Below are 22358 nucleotides of genomic sequence, written 5' to 3' on the forward strand. Positions count from 1 at the left end.
TCACAGCCTGTTTTTGTGTAAATGCACTTTCCCCTGGCTTTACGGATAGATCTGCTATACGTGCCGTGCGGTTTATGTCCTTGAGCGCGCGCGCGCGCGCGCACGCACAGGCGGAGGAGAGGGAGGTGCTGCCCGACCACCGAGGGGGGTGTGTGTTTATGTGTGCTTTTGCGGGATGGGGGGGCCGCAATTAAAAGGCAGCATGCAGTGTCCCACGAGGTGCTAATGCCCAGGATCAGCTGTTCTAATGTCATTCACATCCCCTCTGCTATTCAGCCAGCCCGTTTGATGTATGAATCCACCAGGGACTTCATCAGTACCCCCCCCTTTCATTCTACCAGCACCTCTTTCATACCCCCACCCTAACCTACCCAACCCCCTGTCGGCTCTTCAACCCCTCCTCCTCCTCCCGAGCTTGCACAGAACCTCCCCTTCTGTGTCTGAATGCTTATGTTGGCTTTTATCGCACACAAAGTAAACAGAGTCGCGCCAGGGATAGTGAGCGAGAGAAAAGGGGAGAGAGAGAGATCGGCAGAGACCGAGAGAGAGAGAGAGAGAGAGACAGCGAGCGTGAGAGAGAGAGTGCAATAGTGATAAACGTGGAACATGCACATTGTCTGCGCACCGCTCGCCTCCCTGCTACATCTTCAATAGCGACACAAAAGCCAGCAAAAGGGAAATTTAAAAGGCAAGAGGAGGCAGAGGAAGGGAACTGATCCGAGGAGGGAGAGAGAGAGAGAGAGTGAGTAAGTGAGTGGGAGCGAGCGAGCCAGAGAAAGAGAGAGAGAGAAGAAGGAGAGAGTAGAGCAAAAGGATCTCCCTGCTAAATGCGCAAAGCGTCCCGTCACCCCACGCTGAGCTCCATGGCCAACTCCGGCTGCCTCCTGCTCTCCGGCTCCGGGATGCTACCTCACTCGCTCCAGTGTCCCCCTGCCTTCCTCTACCTGCCCGAGGTAAGACTGAACGATGCTCGCTTTGTCGACCCTCGCTCTTTCTCCTCTCCCTCGCTCTGCATCCCTTTTCGTCTCTCCGTGCGCTCCTCGGCAGCACGTGACGGCATCGCGCTCGCTTTGTGCTGTTACTCAGAGTACTTTCACCCGCCTAACCCTTGACCCTCAGCCTGCCTTTGAGGAGTAGAAAGAGGGGGGCAGGAGGCGGAGGTGGAGCGGGGATCACCTCCTTTAATTCTACCCTCTGAACCGTCTTCCTCTTCTCTCTCCAGTGCCTCCCTTTTTTTGAGTGAAATTAAAGCAGTGAATTAGCGATCGCTGTGACGTGGGAGCACGCAGCGTTTGTGTACAACAGTCGCTTCATGACTCATTGTGCTTGGAAATGTTTTCTCGGTCAGTCTGTTGTGCTCTGTCACTTCTGTGCTGCAAAGATGAGGCAATTTTACAGTTAGTTGTGTTTTTAAATGGGAAAATTCCTTTTAAAAAATTGCTTCTTTATCTCAGATTTTTTTATGCAAGTAGATGCCAACTTTTTCTGTAGCTGACTGCAAAAAACACTCCTCGTTTATCTACATGTGGTAGTTGTGCATGTGTTACCCAGTCTGATCCCTGCCTGTGTTTGCTAAAATCACATGAATCTTCAAGACACGAATTTAAATTTTAACCCTGAATTTAGGAAGTTAAAGCTTCGAGGGCTTTGAGGAGTAACGAACAAAGCAGTGATGACACGAGATCGCTCCTATTTGAATTATTATTACAATGTGTGCAGTTTATTTTTGTTATGAGCTTCAAAAAGAAAAAGTCCACATTTCTTGGTCATCTCCTTTTTTGGACTATCCTTGCCGTATAATCCTTTGATTTCATGTGGTTACGGGCAACAGAAAATCTCTATTTGTTTAAAACACACATTAAGGTTTAAACTAAAACTGCTCTCACCGTGAGATTTGTTTAAATTTAACAAAGCAAGCGCCTCGTTCTTCACCCCTTAATTTTTCTCATAGTGGCAACACTTTGAATAATTATATCTCTCAGCAAATTAACATTGATTTTTTCCTTTTTGTGCGTGTGCGCGAGTGTGTTTGCCATCCTCCTTTGGAAATTGATTCTGTCACTGATCCCCTTGTTTTGTGAAACCTGAAGACTGCAATCTTCTGAAGGGAGGTGAAAAAATCAACAACAAGGTGACTCTTAAGAGCCCGTGCGCCTGTCTATCTGCTGAATAATTCACATGTTTTAATTCAGCGAGTTGGGGGCGGGAGCGCTGTTAGTGGTGGGGTGATGGGTGCGTGGGGGGGGGGTTTGGTGTCGAGCGTCCAATTCTGTTTTTACTACCGGCACCATGTGTTGCTGTAAACAGAGTGTGTTACTGCAGTGATTGAGGGGAAATAACGGCGCCGGAAAATCCTGCTTTCAATCTCCCGTTTTGAGCCGTATTCCTCCCACTTTCTCCCCAACGCCATCACGGTAATGGCCCTCACCACCTCCCACCCATCTGTCCAGAGTGGGCACACCCCACCAGCCGGGCTGTGATTAGGAGGGAGGGAGGGGGGGGGGAGTAGTGGGGGGTGCAGGGCATGTGGACAGCCAGGTGTCATCAGCACACGCAAACTGTGGAGGAAGCCAAAGCCGCCTCCAAAAACTCGAATAATGGTTGAATGTTCGTTATCGCTTATTGCAAATTTGAGGGGACAAAAACGCTTTGAAGACCACAACCTTAAATGTCTTGATTCGACACGTGGATCCTTCTGAGCGCCTTTCCACAAGCGAGCACGATGTAACGCGAGCGAGTTTAGGTGCATCTACCTTCCACTACATCCTGTTACCTCCAAATCCTCGGGACGAGCCTCTGGAGCGCGTGTGTGCGCGCGTGTGTTTTGGTCCACAGTGGATTCCTTTAAAGTCCAAGTCAGAGCTGAAATTGAAACTTCCTGTGTGCTATTTTCATGAAACATCCCCCCTTTTGTTTCAAATCCCTTTAATGTATCAGCAGCTTTTGTTCCTTTTTTCTTTTCTGTTTATTTCTTTTTTTCCTCCTTCTTTGCGGTAAATCCTCGCCCTGCAGCGCTGTGAGAGGAAGCAACCCTCTGAGTCACACTGTGGCCAGCGTCTCTCCCCCACATCACCCATCCTTCGTAGCATGCCGCCTGTGTTCCCCCGCCTTTCCCCTCTCCTCCTCCTCCTCCCCCCGCCGCCGACACTCTCCCGCTTCCTCCCGTTCGCCACAGTGCAGAGCTGCAGCATCGGCTCGTGTAAGATGACAGCCAGCGAACAGAAGGGGAATAGATTGAGGTGATAGCCTCTGCCTCACAGTTTGTTTGCATTTCAAATAAGACACTGTATTAAGTTGGGCTCCGAACAGCTTTGCTTATTATGTGTGAACATGGTGCTGCATGATATCACAGGAAGACAGGAGTTTATTACATAAAAGATTAGCAAAGCATACCTTGCCTTTATTTGTGTGCAGCAGTGTTTGGGTGTGTGTTCTCAGGCAGCTTGCTTTGATGCTCTTTGTAGTCGGCTGCGGTGCATATAAATCCCGGCTAAATGTTTGTTTTCATTAACACAAGGAGAGACTCCCTGCGGTGTGGTGGGAGAACTGTGGGCTTCTGATTACACACGCGCGCGCACAAAAAGTGGCAGTATCACACCACCGCTGAAGGGCCTTTCCTCCTCCGCGACACGGGGAGAGTTTCTCCGCCACACGGGGTGCCGGCTTCATCCTTCCGCAGGATGATGTCACTTTTCCTCTACCCTCAATTTGTATTGTAGGGGCTCGTTTCATGAGTTATGGCGCTGGATATTGAAGGAGTTATGAATTACAGTGTGGTGAGACTTTTATGGGATGCAGTGCTCACCGCTGTAGGCCCGTATTAAAGTATAAATATATTTATGGTACAAGCTGAAGCTAACGGGGGTAGCTCAGGTTTGCTGGTGGTAGTTAGTAGCTGTCTTCAGAGTCATAAAAACATGGCATCTCATGGATTTTCTATTTACCAGGCGCTGGGTGGGCATATGGCGACGCTCGTAAATGTAGCTCTATTATCTAAGACGGTGCTGTTGGGCGGGAAGCTCGGCGTCACTTATGTCTAAAGAGGAAAAAAGCAGCCGTTCTTATTGTCTTGATGTCACATCTCTCTCCAGTCTTTGCCTCAGACTTATCTCGAGATCTCCCGTGTTCTAAAAATGTCTTCCTTTGATTTGTAATTGGATTTTCTATCGTGGCATTCCACTCTGCCAGTGTCTATTGTTATTGTTGTATCTATTGATTTCTTTTTTGTGGCTTCTTCAGGCCGGGTGTTTTGAATTTCCCCCTTAACTGTACACGGCTTTGGTATCGCTCTAAACGGTTAGGTCACCTCGAAGAGGCGATCCTTTCATGTCGGTGGATCCTGTGAGGAATTGCCCGGGCTCTCTGGTTTCAGCGGCCTCCTCCTCCTCTCCTCTTCCTACTCACGCTGATCTCTTTTTACGCCTGCACTGGTACCGACTCTCTCCTTGCTCTCTCACACACACACTCACACACTGATAAATCTGGTTAAAGGCGAGGAATGCAGAGAGGAGAGTAGTGGGAATACTCGTGACACACTTCCCCCCTCAGTTCGGGCCTTGATCCTGCCTCCCAAAGCGCCACTATTCAGGGGGACTTTAGATATCGAAGGATTCAGGTTGGTGGTCTCTCGGGGACGGGCTAATGCGCACCGTGCAGAGACGGCTCCTTCCTGGGGGATAATTATTGTAGGCCAAGCTGTACTATTGACAGCTGTAAATGGAGATGCTGTCTGTAACTGGGGAGGACTAATAGGTTTTTGTCTCTACGTGGGCTCTCGTTAGGCCCGTGTGGGCACATTGGAGACGAGTCTGAGAAGTGAGTCAAGGCCAATGGGACTCGGCGGGCCTGCCACCTCCCCCACGACATCTTGGGGGGAAAAGGGGTTAAAACACAACAGCCGTGGCTCTTAATGGCAACGAATCATATTATTTGTCCTTAATATTCCTTATTATTAATCTAGCTTTTTGTTTGTGTTTTCCCCTTTGCTCCCATAACCCCACTGAAAATGGCCCCCGGACTAATTTGTTGAAAGATGTCCACCTTCAGAATCGCTGTGACCCAACTCCTCTCGTGTAAAAGCCTAGAAAGATGGACGAACGCGTCGTCGGTTTTAATCTTTTAGGAAAACCGTTAACAAGAAGAAAAGCACAAAAAACACCTGCAAGCCAAACCCAGATGTTGTGATTAGGGATCTGCTTTCACCGGCTATCTGATTCTCATTTGTTGTGTTTCTATAGATAAACTGTGTATTTGAAATATTCCATTATATCACAAGGCGACGCCAGCTTTGTTGTTTTTCAGTCAGTTTTAGCTGAGCACAATTCACTCAGATTCAATCAGGCACAAATCAAAAAAACTTTAAACCCAATTTCATGGGCTCTAGAATATACCTCTCAATATGTTCAGTGTTTTGGTGTGAAATCATTCAGAGTCTTTCTCTCGCCGCTGTTCAGCTGTTTTGTCCCTTAAACAGCTGATTCATAGCAGCATAACAAAGGCGGAGGGACTGATTGAAATGTTTTCTCACTTTTCTCTGCCCCGGAGGAGAATTGTAAATCACAGCTCAGTCGTTTATTTTGAAATTACATTTGGTGTGTGAGCGAGTGCTGCCTTGTTCTTCACAGAGACTTCACAGTCAGGCTGTGTGTGTGTGTGTGTGTGTGTGTGTGTGTGTGTGTGTGTGTGTGTGTGTGTGTGTGTGTGTGTGTGTGTGTGTGTGTGTGTGTGTGTGTGTGTGTGTGTGTGTGCTTTTCTTAAGGCTACCCACCGTCTTACTCCACTAGACCTTTGTAAATGGAACAAAATTAAATTTGTTCCCTGTATAGAAGAATGGCACAAACAGTGCAATAGGTTTACTCACCAACAAAGACTTCTCCACTGGGAGTCTGACTGTATTTTTAATGCGAACGTACATATTTGAGCTGACATATCTCTATTTATTTGCCTCCCCGTGAGGAACTGTTGTCATCTGTAGGTGGATGGTGCAGGGCTCTGCGTGCGCGGGGCCGTGCAGCGCATCGATAAATGTGTATTTACATTTTGCCAATAATGCTAAATATCTCCCAGTCATTAATGGTGAGCGTTAGCTTGGAGTGCTCTGGACCTGTAGTGTCAGTAAATTAGCATTCACGGCGCCGCTCATGCTAATATACTCAACTTCTGGAAAACAAAGCTGCAGTCGCAAATGTCCTCACCTCGCAATAATTAGCCGTCGCTTTTTTTCTTTCCTTTTTTTTTTAGACGGAGGCAAATATCTAATGAAGCTTTTAATTAACATCTGTGCTAAACATTTACTGGTGTGCATTGCACAGAAATGAGGAAATATGACACCACAGGTGGTGTTTTCTGTGCTACCTGCTAATGCAACGTGAAAAACTCACCGCCCTTTGGATGTTGTCTAAACTCTGAGATTTTCTCTTGATTCTTGTTACCGTAGAAAGACACAGAGGTTAGAATAAAGGCTGCCGGTTGCTCTGCTGCTCTACTGCAGTATTTCCCACCCAGGCCACTTAATACAGCGCAGGAATCTCAGCCTCTCGGTTCTCCCGAGTGCTCCTTCAGGCCAAAGCGAGCCTGAGCAGGTGGAGGAGACGCCGAGAGGGAGAAAGACAAGACGCACAACACGACGCCTCCCTGTCTTTACACTGCAGGAGCTCTAACTACATCACTCTCTCTCTCACACACACACACACACACCAGCTCATACAGTCAGAGCAGCATGAAGACAGGGGGATAACCTCACAGTAGAAACTGTTTGCAGCCTCTTTTTTTATCCCTGAGAATAAAACCTGACCTGAGGTTTTTCTGTTTCTACAAATGGCACGCTAAAATGCTTAAGCAGCCAGACCAGCTTGAGTCCAATTATTTCTTTACTGCAGTATCTTAGCCAGCTGTGATTATTATGTTTATAATGTGGTGTCACTCTCACACTGTCCTTCAAGCATTCTCCTCGCGGCGGGATCCTCTCAAATGAGACGTATTACCCTGTGTGCTGAGTTAACAGAGTGGCCGTACGAGTGAGAGCGGAAAGAAAAAAAAAAAGCCATCACAAGCCATTAAAAGCACTGCACCTTTTTATCACCAGCAGCTTAATGGCAGTGGTGAACAGTAAAGCATTATTACAGTTCTCCTTGTGCTCCTGCAAGCGTGTTTTCGCCACTGCCAGAAGGCACGCCGACAAATAGATCTCCAGACAAACGCTCAAATTTTGTTTTTCAAAAGGTCATTATCCGTCTTCGTCGGAGCAGCGAGCACGATGCACGGGAGCCAAGTTTGGGGAAATGATTCCTCACGTCGGGAAGAAGTTTCTCTCCCCTCGCCGCCTCCTCCCGGTCTCAGCGTTTCATTTTTAAAGGATGCACTCGTGCTGCTGTTTTTGACTACTAAGAGGCACCCTGGGTCACCCGCTAAAGAAGATCAATATTTGAACTATGCTGTTGTGGGTCAGCATGTACGCGTGTATAAAATTAAATGGGCCTTGAAATTGATTTCAAGTTCTCCTTGAAAAAGTCTACAGGTATTCTGAAACGAAACCAAGATGCCGCAGAGGGGAGCTGACCTCCGCTCAGGCAGGCTGGTAATTGTTTTTGTTTCCCCAAATTAAATGAGCCCTTTTATTATCATTATTATTATTATTATTATTATTATTATTATTATTTCTGGGATGCAGAGCTGGACATCTGAAATTGCCGGTTATGGCACGCTGGTTTTTAGAGACCTGAAGTCATATAAAGTAATGGCCGGGGTTCCTCCACCGGCTACTCCTTTTTACCACTGCGATACGAACGACTGTGGGATGGACTTTAAAATAAAAAATGGGACCTTTTGCTTTAGTTAATCTCAGCTCTGCACTGCGTGAGCAGTAGGAGAGAAGAAAACGTTGTTTTGCCTCTTTCCTCGCAGGCAGCCAAACAGGTATCTCGCTGATTACTCTGTTTCTGCTTTGGGTAATCGGTAAGAAAGGAGAGAAGCTCATGTAATTTACCTCAAATCAGAGCCGCCCTCCCTCCTCCTCCTCTTCCTCCTCCTCGCTTTTCCTCTCCTTAGATGGAGAGTCTAAATATCACTGCTTTTTCTCGCAGCACTTTGTTAGTGGAGCACGCCTCTGTGTTTTTCTAAAATCATCTATCAAGGTGAGATCTGTGGGAAAGAGCAGCGCCTCGGGCTTCCTCTCCATGTGCTTATGAGGTTTTATTAGGTCCCACAGGACCACTGCTTTGGTGTGTGTTAAAAACAAATGGAACTTACAAATTACAGATTACAGCCTTCACGGGCGCGCGCGCGTCCACCTTGCAGCGTGTGTTTGCGAGCGCGGCCACTTTAATGAAGGAATGTTCTCGTGTGTGTTTGTGGCACAAGCAGCGCAAAAGCGTCTATGTCGGCCGCTGCTGCCGGGCGGGTGCTGCATTAGCGGTGATGGCGAGGGTCGGTGTCAGGTTGACTGTGTTTTGGCCTGATGGGTCAGTTCAAGTAAATTACACTGAGCAAAATGTCGTTTTTTTCCATCTCTCTTACTTTTAGTGATATTTTGCCGTCTCTGTAAACGCAACAGCAGAAATCCTGGGTTTTCCAAGGAGACGTGTCACAGTGTTAATGTGTTTGAAGCTCGTGCACTGGACATTATATACGTTAGAGGCGGGTGAAGCTCTGTTTTGCTGGATTTGGTAGAATTAAAGCGCGCGTAAATGGCGGCATCGGTGCGTACCTGCATCGTTTTACATAAAGCAGCCACGATACCTATGGAGGTAAAACTTAGAAGGGGGTCAACAGTGTTTGTGTAATTACTTTCACCACCTGAAGGGATCGTTTTACGCTGCAGATTTAACACATCGCAGAACAATAGCTGACAAATTTAATGTTTGTCTCCGATATCCGTCCCCGCCGGCTAGAAATGGAAACCACCTGGGCTTCAGTGTTAAAGACTCGAGGCTGACGTGCACGTGTGGGCCTATCGCAGCTACATCAGGATCAGTGCGTGTGTTGTCTGTATAACATTTTGTTGCTTAGTTGGATGTAATGCAGATACTTTAGAAGCGGTGCTACGAGGCTCTGGAAATAACAGCAGTTTCCTTCTTTTGTTTGTAAGAAAGCAAATATAAATCAGTACCATTCAGACACGATGAGTCTGGTTAACTTTTAATTACTAGCTGATAAGTTTGCACATATAGTCACATTTGGTAGTTTGGACTTACAGACAACCTTCATTCAGGCATGAAGCAATTAGCTGATCAGCTGTTATTTTGATTTGGCTTTTTTTGTTCCAAGTTTGAACTCCAAATAATACTTTATGACGTCATTGAAACGCACGTGTCACAAAAAGGCATTTTCTGATATGTTTTCCACATTTCTTCTTCTTATTTCCCCGTCCCATCGTTTTGAAGCCTGCTCGTCATCGCAGCCGACCAGTATATTGATTTTTAGTTTTTCCACACTCTAATATTTGTTACCAGCTTTGGCACCAGAAATCTAGACTCAGTGGATCGGTGGGCTCCATTAAAGACCTTTGCTTTGTATGCCAACTGTGCACTTCGACCTCTCCGTCTAATTCCTCTGGCCAGTAATTCACATTCGCCGCAGACCATATTAAGCAAAAATATTTTCAAACTACATAAAAGAAAATTTTTCAAACATGGGATTTTTATTAAAACAGCTTCTTTTTTTTTTAAATGTCTTTGTCCAACTTTTGAGAAATTTCTTTGCAAGTCAATAAAAGGAAGGTGAATATTATCTTTTTCCTGCTGCTGCATAGGGAACAATTACTAATGGAACCAATTTATACAAAAGACATGAAAGAAAAATGTGGACAGCAGACTCATTGTATTAACCAGATTCTTTTGGCAAAGACTGATTGCTTATAACATTTATAATCTTTCTTTTTTCAGTATTTTGAGCAGCTCAAGTAAAAGTAGATCCTGTATTATTGCGTTACAGGAGAAGTCATCAGCATCGCTAGACCCCTTTTAGCGGGGCACGTCCCCCAGTATCGATCGCCTGTGCTGCTGTGTAAAGGACGAGGGGGTTTTTTGGTCTAGGAATGACAAAGCAGCACGGCTAACCTCAGGTCCGTGCACGGCAGCGAGCGTGTTGACACCTGTGAAACACGCATCCAGACTAACTTAATGATGAAATGAAAACGATGTTAAACCCAAGTAGAGCAGGGCGATATGGCCAAAAATATTTATCACGATATATATTTGAAAATTTGCGATAACGATATAACCGACGATATAATTGATGCGAGACAAAATACAACTCCACAACATTACTAGCGCAAAAAGACAACCTTCCATTTATTTTCACTTAAACAAGAAGCTGGTTTTTATGTACATTAAAGCTTTATAAAAATGTAACAGTGCAAATGCAAATTCCTTGCTGAAAGTTTAACCAAAAGGCATTTCCAGTAGAAATGGGCTGACATATCCTGAGCATAACCATGTATAATATCCACTGAAGTTAAAAAGAGGTGCTTTGCAACATTAAACTGCAGTGTGCAGTACGTATTTTTCGGACCATAAGGTGCACGGGATTATAAGGCACATTAAGCGAAACAAAGCAGTCAGATAAATCAAACTTTATTAAACTCATTCTTCTTGCTTCCTCCACTTCTGTACCATTGATTCATTAATGTTGAATTCTCTGGCAGCTGCTCTATTCCCATGTTGTTGCAGTATATTAATGACTAACCTCATATTGTGGATGGATTATCTCAGTTGTTCTCCTGACTGAAGTTTGGTCCGTTTACAGCATCCTGCCATGCGATTGCATTTGTCTCTAACCATGAAGAACCTTCACGTTAACTTTTATAAGTGGAAAAGTGTTAGTGTTCGTCCTCCAGCTTCACTGTTTATGTTATGCTAACATAGCTGTGTCGCTAGCGATCACGTAGCACATCATTATATACCAGCTAGCCCAACTTCAGTAACCCTACAAACGTCACTGCTGTTTAGTTTCCTGTCTTCATTTATGTTGGAAGTGATAGCAGAACTGTACGTTTGATTTTTTTCAGAAATCTCTCAGTCAGAACATGCTATATCATGCTTAGGTAACTAGCGAAACTAGCGAGCTAACTTCCGCTAGCTTCCTGCTAACGTCTAACTCCGTTAAATGTAATAACTTTAGTTTTCATGGATGCCTGGAAGTTAAACTTCATAGTTACACCTGGTAAAGCAGCAATGCTGATCGTTTTATTAAAGATGAAAGAATTTAGACAGTTTTTAACTCTAAGTGACGCTGCAGTGTTGTTTGACCTGAAGCATACGGAGTTTAGGACCCAGATTACTCCCAGATTTAAGAGCATCTTAGTCCGACAAATATGACAATAACAACGGCCGCTTGCATGTTCTGCAAAAAAATGTGCTTTGTTGTGTATCTAACGGACAAACACCAAACCAGTTCCACATCACGGAAGTTGCAGCATTTTTACAAACCAATTCTGGTTCATCTGTTTCACTCAACAATCGGCCATGTGCGTATGAAAACAAAGGCACTGCGCATGCGCGTTTTACTCCCATTCTATCGCGATATTTCATTTTCCTATCGTTGCCTAACATTATACCGGTATTACCGTGAACGGTATAATATGGCCCAGCCCTAAACCCAAGACACTTTTACTTGCTATATTTTATACTTTGCATATAAATAGCTGCCTCGAATTATTTCATTTTCTTATTTCTTCACTCAGTTTAGTCCAGTTTCCTCTGATTTGAAGCCTGAAACACAAATCTGGAAATAAAAAATACATCTTTATTAAAACCTGTAGGATTGTTACTGTTACAGCAGCAGGACAACAGCAGTAACAGCAAGCTAAGCAAAGGAAGTCCATATAGCAGGTTTTAATCCACCAAGGGGGGCAAAAAAGTGCAATTTCAGTTGTGCCCCGGTGGTTTTATGTCTAGGAACGCCCGTGGCAGCCAAATCGAACAGGAGAAATCTGCATGGGTAGATACTACTAAAGATTAGTAAAAAAAAAAATCCAATTTGGATGAAGCGACCCTTTAAACACAGAGGCGAGGCTTAACGGGGATGAGGATTTTCTATTGCCCACCCCTCCTATTCAGCCCCTTCCTGCTAATTTAATGACTCAGAATTGTAACTCCCAACATTGTTATCATTCAGCAATAGCGAGTAATGAATAGCAATTAACGTTTTCAAAGGAGGGAGTAAAGCTTGAGAGACGTCGCTTTTCACCCAGAAATGTTGAAACACTGCAGCCGGGGAGATACTGTCATGTAGAGAAAGGGCCTAATTTATCTGTCCAGCTGTTTTTGGTAAATAACTTTTTTTTGTTGTTTTGGCGTCTTCCTGTCACGCCGACTGCTATCAGCGCGAATACAAGTAATCGTTCTAATATCCAACACGTTCCGTCTTCCTCAATGAACTGTAATAAACTGTAATAAATTACTCTGCACATTTTGTCCAATGATTGCTCTTTCTGGTGCCCGGTGCAAAAGTGCTAATTAACTGGCTATGAATGAAATTCTAGGGCGGCGTGGTATCAACGGCAGGGAGACAAATGCGATTTGGTTCTGTCGCGAGCGAGTGGAAAATTGCTGTGTAAATTGGAGGTTGTTGCTGCCGAGCGTTTTTCTGTGTGCTTACATTTCATGGGTGAGAATCCAATCTCACAGGGCAGCATGTGCGGACTGCCCTCTCTGATACACTCCACCGTCCTCCACCTACTCTATGATAGCGCTCTAAAAGCTCCCCCAAATCTCTTCACACGCACTCGCATACACTCCCACTGACACAGGGAAACACAAACACATATTTCAAAAGGTAAGAGCCATTGTCGAGCAGAGGAGCCGCGCCAGCTGAGGTAAAGATGTAAGCAGCCTATGCCTGGCAATTTGACTCATCTTCCAATTGGCCAGATTCCCCCGACACTTGATTTCACGCAACGTAAACAGAGCAAATTCTAATTGTCACACTTGTCCTCTCCTCTGCTCTCTTTCTGCATGTTTCCTGCTCGCTTTTACAGATGCAGCGGTCACTTGAGTCAGGAAAAAAAAAAAGAAATCCCACAGTCTCTTCATCCAGACTGGCTTATTGTCCATTTTCGCCTCTTTGCACTTTTTCATCTGCAGCTGCAGTGTCCATTTTTATCTATGGGTTTGGGCAGTTTTGGAGAGAATTACGGTGACAGAGCCATGGAAATGATAGGCTGGCAGTGAGATATCTCTGCCTCATAAATTCTACATTGCTCGAGATAATTTACGAGGGAGGTTTGTGTGCGTAAGACAGACAGCGCTCCGTGGTATCCATCCACTCCACGGCCTCCATTCACTTCAGCCCCTGCGAGCGCGGTCGATTTATCGAAACAGAATTTATTTTCACGTTTGTTCCCAAAGCATCGCTTTGAATGATTTTGCTCTGAATGTGCCCGCTGTTAAGGTTCAAAGTATTATTTGTTCTGTCAGGATTATTACAGACAAAAGAGCAAACTAATGGATCTCGCGCGGGGTGTCTACTACTTTACGACTCAGAGGCCTTCGCTTTGAGGTATTCTGCCATCAGCAAAGGTCATCAGCTCCCCTGATTGTGCGGTGTGTGCGTGGGGCCGGACCTGAAGGCAAGACAGCTCTGACGCTGGTAATCATTATTCATGCGTACTTCTGTTGGAGCGAGGTTAGCCCCCTGTATGCACTGAAACGGAGAAACTTTTTGCACGCGAAGAAAGATCTTCAGCATCTTTGGATCACGTTTCCTCTGAAAAACTTTCAACTGCAATTAAAGTGCGTGAGCCAGAAGATCTGGATTTTCTTTGTTTTCACTCTTCACCTTCTGCTCCTTTCTGCTTTTATTCCTTTTGTCTTCTTGACGACGTCTGAATTCACCCTCCTGTGTTACAGGCTGATCTGATGAGCAGAATATGGCTGCACCCCGGGGCAATGGAAGTTTACAACTCAGTTAGTACTGAGCTCTGTGTCTCTATCCAGTTAGGTTTTAGGCCTTTATTTTGGTTGCAGTCAGTGCCTCTAGATTTTCCTCCTCATGAGGCCTTTTTCAATAACACCTTCCTGCTGTCTTCCACCATTTAAAAAATGGATGTCTTTGCACAGCCAAACCCCCCTTAAGGGACCGCGCGCAGAGTCCAGTGGGTGTAGCGCAGTACAGTTTATACCCCAGCGGCAGTTAAGAATCACTCTCTTGATCTTAGCGTAAGAGTGTTGCTCAAGGGCCGGTGGAAGCTGCACGTCAGCCGTGTGTTTGCGTTTGAAGAATACTCTATAGGTTTTCCAATCAGCGTCAGCGTTCCCAACACGACTCTGATGTCAGCACACCTGCTTATTGCTATGGCATACCTGCGTCGTTTTAACTAGACAGGATGCACAATGGAAGCAGACAAGGCTCTTTCACAGGGGAGTTAATCTAATCTACTCGCACTCAACTTGGACATTCGCTGTCACTGACACGCCGGCGTCGTCTCCAATAAAACAGGTGAAGGCAGAGCGCATTGACTGCGGCTCTGCAGGTAACTGGGGCTGGCACTCTGCTGGGCTTTCATGTTAACCCTCCCTGGGTTGCATCCAATCATTATACATGAGTGTTCATTCTCAATTTGGGCTCCTCTTGCAATCAGTTATTCTCGCTGTCTCCTTGTTTCAGAGAACCACTCGCGATGCCACTGACAGGAAGAGCTCCCCAAAACGCGTCTCGACTCGTGGCTGCACTGTAGTTTTGTCAGGTAGCTTGAGGTTTAAAAACCCACCACGAGGCAGATGTTAACATACCTCCTGTTTCTTCTTTTCCTCTCTGGCTGTGCCTGTGTAGGTGTGAATGCATTTTGTGCACACAGGTGACGAGTCAGTGATTCAAGTGCTCAGCAGCAGGTTATTTCCTCTGAACTGGGGCCCTTATTTAATGGTAATTGTAGCAATTAGCATGTGAATGAGGTAAGAATTGGATAATAGAACTAAGATAAATATTGATGTTAATTCACATCGGAGGAGCAGCGTGTGCACGGGAGGTGTGCACAAGTTCCTGTAAATTCATCCGAGCTCTCATTTGCATGCACTAACGCCGGCGCAATTACGACCTCAAAAAACATCGACGCCGCCGATGTTAAAAATAAATCAATTACTCTTCGATGCCAGCTATGTCACATCAGGAGAAAATGGATCTGGGCTCGGAGAGGTGTTTTCAACCATATTTGCTTTGGTATCTGAACCAGTAACCAGCTGCTGGGAAGGTTAAATGACATCCATCACCTGTCAGACAGCTGACCCGGATGAGGCTTTTCATTTTGACTTTGTAATAACAGCAGCTTCGCTCGCAAAATGAGATGGATGACCTTGCTTGGTCCGTTTCGTAGGCTCCCCAAAGTTCTCTCATTGCAGGTAGAGAACAGGTGATGAGACTGTGTCACCTTCTCCAGCAAGATAGCGGCGGCTCTCTTTCGAACGGGGGTAAGGAGGGAAGACGGCAGCGGGCACGTCGGCCTGTTTTCGAGGACAGGTGGCAGAAAAAAGGGGTCTTGGTGGGCCGCCGCGGCGCTGCACTTGTTGGGGTGGAAGTAAAAAATGCATTTCCGGAAGGTGGGCGCCATCTGGACTTGTGCCCGTGTCTGCAAATCGGCAGTGTGCAGCAGGCGAAGGGCCGTCCCTATCCCCTCCACACATCGTACGAAACATTAGGAACTTACGCCCCCTCGAAAATACACGCCGACATTCACATCAACCCCCCCCTCAGTCCTCTTTACACCCCCCTTCTTCACCCTGTCTGCTGTTTTTGAAAGAAAAATGCGAGAGGAGAAAAAAGCAAGGGAAAGAGTGCAGTGCCAGGGGCGGGCGGTGGAGAAAACCTCATTTCTTCCGGCGTGCTGCAGCGAGTGGGTTATTGAGGTGGCTGTAATTTGATAAGGAGAGGAAACTCAATGGACTGTGAGCAAGTCAGCAGTTTGAGGCCAGTCACATTTCTGATGTGATGTGGAGGTGGCGGCGGTGATAGTGGAAGGAGGGATGGAGGGGGAGCAGTGGAGAGGAAGTGAGGGAGATGGCGAGAGGCAGGTGGGGAAAGGAGAGCAGGGTTCCCTCTCTTCCATGAGAACGGAGAGGGGAGGAGGAGCAATACTTATCCTCCTCGGGTCCAACCGTCTCTCGGCCGGAGTCGGAGGCGCGTTCCCAGGCAGATGGCCCGTATACATCGGTCTGATCATCCTAATCTGGAGATCTCCCCGCAGAGCCCCACCAAACCCTTCCCCCTTCTATTTCAAATGCTTACGCCTTCATCCCCACCTTCCTCTCCGTGCTCTGAATTTCCACTCTCTTTGCAAAGTCACTTTTTGTTGTTGTGGCTGTTTCTCTCTCGCTAGATAAGAGACACAAGTGTGATCAGCGGAACCTTTGAAGTTCCCATAAATAATCGGGCGGCGTGGCCCACTCCGGAGCCCTCAGCTTCCAGTTCAGATCAAAGATTAGCCTCACGTCGGCCCCAGCCCTGAAATAAAGTACTTTATTGGATTCCAAAAGCTGGGCGAGCAGGCCCCATTCTCTCTCTCACCGCGGGTTCCTCGTCAGACACAAGGCCCGAAGACTTTCACACGCAGCCTATCGAGCTGTTTGTACTCCCAGGATCCACAAGAAAGAGAAAACAAGAAAGCCTGAACAATGCTGACTTTTTAATCAACACCACGTTCAGAGGCAATCAGCAACCAAGGCCTGATGTCTGAGAAATCTCTTTGTGGAAAAAAAAAATGGGACAGGGGGATTTTTGAAGTTACTGTTAAACAGGCTGTAAAATGCTCCCTCAGACCTGCAGGGCATTTGGATCTGCGAGCCCATGCAAGCAGTCAGAGCCGTTCACACATGAGCAGGCTCTCTCATCTGGCTGAGGGCGAAGTCAATCTGGGGCCCGGTGTTTGAGAATGGCAGCCCACCATTCAAAAGGTCGGCGCTGGGCTTCTCTGGCTCGTGGTCACACAATCTATCTGGGTACGTTGCCGGACTGCACTCCGGGTTAGAAAACTGGTCCGAGCCGATTCTCCGACGCCTGGCTGAAAACGAACGCCACCAGCATTTGGATGTCTGAAGAACTAAAGGCGAGTCTGGTCTGTTGTTAGCTGGTTAAAGACAGGGCTCACTGAGCCTTTTGTGAGGGATGAAAAACGATGTCCCTTTGCATGCTAGACTGCTCTCGCTAAGAAACGGCCGATGAGGGTGGAGGTGGGGGGGGATGCAACCGCTTCAAACCCTCAGAAGAGCAGAATTATCTTCTTTCATGCACCTCCCACTCGCCACCATTCAATAAGTGTCCTGCACCACTCAACAGCGAGAGTTATTGTCGAGACTTTACAGGTCTGCAGGAGCATCAACAACACTGTGTAAAACATTAACAGGCCCGTTTAATATCCCCATCCTCCATTGCTGCAGCTCTCCTAACATTGCACATTTTTGACAATAGGTAATACTCAAATCTCTCTTCCGGAGCCTAAATCCCCATAAAAACACATCTCATCATGGCAGCTGTATTCTCTGGGGATTTGATGTTCATGTCATGAAAAGCCATACTGTGCAAGCACAGTGAAGCGCCCACGCACAGATTAGGCTGGTCATACCAGCTCTCTCTCTCAATTTTTACATTTCTTTCTTTATTTTTTTTCCTCCTTTTGAATTATACTTGGTAAACAGCGGCAGATCGTACCGAGGGGAGGGATTTTATGAGCGAGGAAAAAAAAAAATGCAATAGCAATAAAAAAAAACACCATCATCACTGCAAGATGAAAATTGTTTCAACCCTTTTAAAGGTGTACAGTGTAGAGCTGACTGAGCCAAAGATGAGATGAAAAATAATTCTGTCAGCAGACACTTTCTCCCTACATCACCCCATTGCACTCCTAATTGATAAATGACGTCCGTTCATTTCGTCAAGGTCAGCGTACAATTAAAACTTCTGCGATTTATCAGCCAATGAGCAGAAACCAAAATCGGCAGGGATTGCAGGCAACAAACCTCCAGGCCCGATGACTTGAGCGTGCACCCGCACGCTGGAGTCTGACCCGAGAGGCTCACTGGGAATATCTGGCTTCTGGCCGCTCCCCAGCGTGTGGACCGGAGGTGACGAGCGATCAGAAATACATCCCCATCTGCCATCTTTGACAGCCGGTCAGAATTTCACTATATGTTAATGTTTGTCACAGCGAGAAGATGAGAGAGGGGAAATTGGCTTTTAAAATAAGTGACCGGTATGTTTTTTCTTTCTGAATTTCAAAAATTGAAAAGCTCTGGAAGGGACAGACCTGGTAATAGCTGGGATTTTCATCCACGTGGCGACAGCAGGGAACAGGTTTTAAAATCAAACTTCTGTGTTCAAATCTTATATTTGGGAAGATGTCACCACAGCTTACGGGCTTCTCTGAAATGTGTATGTTTAGAAAACTGCTGCTCGCTGGTAAATCCATCATAATAATAAAAAAACGGGTACGTCAAGAACTGCAGATTAGTAGATTGTCTTAATGCCATGCATGGCGTTTTTTAATGGAGGATTTTAGTAGTGGTTTGAGACTTAAGAGGGACGTGTTTGATAAATGCTGCAAAAGATGATCTAATAGAACTTGGATAATGTCTTACGCTATTAGATTTTTTTTGTCTTTATTAAAAAAAGAAAATGAAGAAAAAAAAATCTGAAAACTTAATACTGTTTCCATCACGAAGAGTCCTGTCGATGAGTTTGTGCCTAAATGTTCCTAAACGTTAGTCACGTATTCTCCTTTTCCTTTTCCCCCCACACAAGCCAGATAACTACCACATCTTAAGCTCGAAATTTAAAGAGGCGTATGTGCTTCGCGATACGCCGTGAGATAAAGCGGTACCATATCCACTGTGACATTAAATTAAAGATACTGGCAGCTGTGAAATGGAAACGCATGCCAGGCCAGACCAGGACAGTCAGGCTGCAGCCTCTTGCGCCTGCGCTTCTCGGTGGATTTCCATTTTCAGAATCTGCATTACCTTTGCATATGAATTAAAAAGGTCATTACAAAGTCTCCTTTTTGATGTCTGAGTGATAAATAATATATATAAGCTTTTCGCAAGATATGCTCTTTCAAGTCCTATCTGTGGATCTTTTCTTAATATATGCGCTACATTACTGTGCGCGCACATCCTTTGGTGCACATCCCCCTCCACGCATACTCGAGATGTATGTTAATGACTTTAATGGGCTGTTCTGTTTCCATTTAATCAGAATCTAAGTTCTGGGATACAGCTGCGTGCGCGGCGGTGTCAAGGCGTCGTGTTCGGGCCCAGCTGAAAGCTGCCGCCGCCTGCCTCAAACCTGCGCTCCCAGCATCCCAGAGCCCGCCTCAGATGCCTGCTTGATTGCACTACGCGAGGCTGCGTGCGAGTGTGTAGTGGGGGAGGTGTCAGGTGAAGTTTAATGTTTGTAAGAGAGAAATCTCAGTGTGAGAGAATGAAATATGAGAACTGTGCTTGATGTGTGGCGACTACAGTCTTACAGTATTCACCTCAAATGGTTTTGTGTGGTTCAGTGAGCACTTGACAACGGGGCTTGCACAGAGCCTTCCCCCCCCCATCCATGTACGATACTGTTTTTATAGGCTGAAAACGACCTAAAGAGATAACTGCTTTTTCCTTATCAACCCTAATGAGTTTCCTCACATTTCAGTGTTTACTTCTGCTCTTCCCTCCTTTCCTCCCCGTGCTTCCTCGGCGTTGCCTCCCCGGTCCAGAGCAGCCCATCTACTGAACCTGATACTGAGATTTGTGCGGCTAATTCCCTGCACTCACACAGCTGAGTGTGGTGTCATAATTGGCACGCCATTGATTTATGTCTCCTCTTACCGCACCCTGAATGGCTGATGAGTCGAGCTTCCTGTCATAATAGGCCTCGTCCAGGCCTCTTGCCGCTCGGCTGCTCACCGCACTCCTTCCTGTCCTGCGTTATTTGTTGTGGCTGAAACTATGTTAATTTCCTTTTTACACGGGGACAACATGGGGAAAGCGCTCATATTCTACCTTGTAGCTAATAACATTCTGTACATTGAACTATTAATGGGCTCTGAAACCACACATATCCACCACGTCCGAGCCGTGTTGCTCAGTAATTACACTGCAGTTGTCTAGTAATGCCAAGCAACACTATACTAGAGGTTAATGGCTTCAGCACATTGCTTTGTTCATTTATAAATGAGACATAATTTTTATCAGGCTGACCCATGTTAGGACCAGAGAGGGATATTGAAGCAGCCAGCAGGGGACTGTGGCGCCTGCCGGGAGCTGGGCTATCCCCGGGGGCATTTGTAATCTCGTTGTCCCACAGTGGGGAATGGAAAGAGGAGGTGGAGATGAGGGCTGCAGCCCTGAGGAGTCCCAGGCCCCACTGGGAACGCTTGCTCCACCTTCCCACCTAACTACACACCGCCAGAATTCTAAAAGTAAGCAGTAAAAGATGCTCCAGTCATCACAATCGCGCCGTCGCCAGCTCTGCCTGCATTGATTTGTTGCTTAGATCGGGCGAGGAAGGAGTCTTTGAATGAAATTAAACTGTCCGCAACACATGTTGGCAACATGCTGTCGCAGTCTGACTTTTTCCAGCAAACTAAACAACCCACGATATTATGAAATATGTATCGAAAGCTGTAAGCTATGGGGATTGTAAGAATAGAACATATTCAGTCATGGTGTTGCTCCTTTTTCTTCATGCTTACATTTCATTAAAGTTTCAGCCGGCTGGCCTTGGGAAATCAGATACTATCACAAAGGCTGTGGATGCACCGAGATCAGACCGAGGAAGACGGTGAAGTGCGAGCGATGGAGCTGAGTCAAGGGTCGGCCAGGTTAGGAGCGGTGAGCTGGAGAGCGGGCGAAGCCGAGATCAGTGGAGAGCTTTAGCCGCGGGCGCGGTCCTGCCTCTTCAAACTCGCCGCGTTCGCGAAGCTGCCGATTGGACAGGCCGGGCTCGGCCAGATGAGCTGTCAGGCAGAAGTCGGGGCATCCATGGGAGGCTGTGTGAGAGCAGCAGCACGTGGCTGGGAAGGAGGAAAAAAAAGTATGGCGAAGAAGGAGTGGTGGGGAAGCAGGCAGAAAAACCCCAGACCTTGTGTTTCTAAAGCCCAGCTCATACATTGCTAATGCCTAGAGTAATATGGGTCTCATTCATAATGGATAAAACCTTGGCCCCTGCTTGCAAAGTATATCATGCACACTGTAAAGAGGTTAAAGATTGGGTTGTGTTTGCTGGGAATGTGGTGACCACTTTGGGTCCAAACATTAGCCTACACTATTGTGGCTGCAGGGAGGGGCAACTGCATTACAGGCCTGTGGGGGGGGGGGGGGGGTCTGGTATAAAGACAGTGGGAGGTAAAGCTGCTGACAATGCTTTAACCCACCAACAGCGTTTAGAGAATTCAGTTTGAGCCTGGCGCGGTCTTTGCCTAGCCTCGGTTTTCATTCTCATGTTGCTTGATGCTTGACGTAACCTTAGCGTTGAGGCTGTGAGAGGGTTCCACGAGGCCGCCGTGCCGGTATCGCACGGTTCGCATTGAGACAGAGAGGCTGCACGCCTGTCAGAAGCACATACTGCGAATCAGTCAGTGATGCTAGCAGTCCCAGAGGTGGCTCTTCATCTTCGGCTTAATCGACAGTTGAGAACACACGCAATTAAAAATATAGTAGATGCATTTTAGGAGAAGTTGAACCGTGGCCTCGTTGAAGCTCTCGGCATGTCACGAACACTTTTTTTTGTGCAGCGATAGCTGGGCCAAACACGGTGCAGTGCAGAGGAGGTGAACTGCTTTTGGGGATAGAGCATTGGCGAAACGCAGCTTCTTCCCCCTTTTTACTGTCCCTCTTTTTCGCTTTTACCTCGGTGACTGTGCACATAAATCAGCACTCCTGTTTGGCCCCATTACCGAGCACTTCCTCCACCACCATCCAGCCTCCTTCTCCTCTGCTCCGCTGCCTAAACAATGCATGAACCTCTCAAAGGGCAAAATGCTGTACCACTTAGCAAATGAATATTTTATAGTGTGTAAAACTATGTACAGCCTGGCTTTTGACTCGCCACTTTTTTGCCTCTCCGCCCCCTCGCTCGCCGCTGGAGGATGCACCGTTGCCGATTGGCCATAAGATCATTCCGAGCCATTCGCCGTATAACATCTGGCACTTCTTTAAGCAGCGCTCCAATTGGTCCTTTTGATAAGGCAGAGTGCTTTTGCGCATCGAATGTGTTGTAATTTCATTTCGTGTAATCGAATCAAGCCCTTGAAGCCTCTTGTCAGATTACATACAGTACAGTGGAGTCCAAGCGGTGGGGGCAGGAGTGTAAAGAGTCCAATAAAAGCTGAGAGAACTTATGAGAATAATGTATCACAGAAATGTGGTTGTGGCTTCATTTATGCCCAC

The 22358-nt window shown here is 46.5% G+C and overlaps 1 protein-coding gene across 4 annotated transcripts in view; it reads left to right on the forward strand.

Annotated features, from left to right (window-relative positions):
* LOC146672215 (RNA binding protein fox-1 homolog 3-like) overlaps nucleotides 1-22358 on the forward strand; it is a 328681-nt gene that overhangs the window by 241427 nt on the left and 64896 nt on the right. Inside the window, exon 1 of one of the 4 annotated variants that reach the window (XM_085404747.1) lies at nucleotides 475-953. The exons of the other annotated variants lie outside the window; for them this stretch is intronic. Coding sequence (XP_085260873.1) covers nucleotides 828-953 — 126 coding nt within the window. The 5' untranslated portion in view covers nucleotides 475-827. Of the gene's footprint in view, nucleotides 1-474; nucleotides 954-22358 lie in introns of those variants that run through there. 4 annotated transcript variants of the gene reach the window in all.

The sequence above is a fragment of the Rhamphochromis longiceps genome, linkage group LG4 (genome assembly GCF_057381845.1).
Source record: "Rhamphochromis longiceps isolate RC_006_pf linkage group LG4, R_longiceps_female_GT1.1, whole genome shotgun sequence".
Classification (NCBI taxonomy): Eukaryota; Metazoa; Chordata; class Actinopteri; order Cichliformes; family Cichlidae; genus Rhamphochromis; species Rhamphochromis longiceps.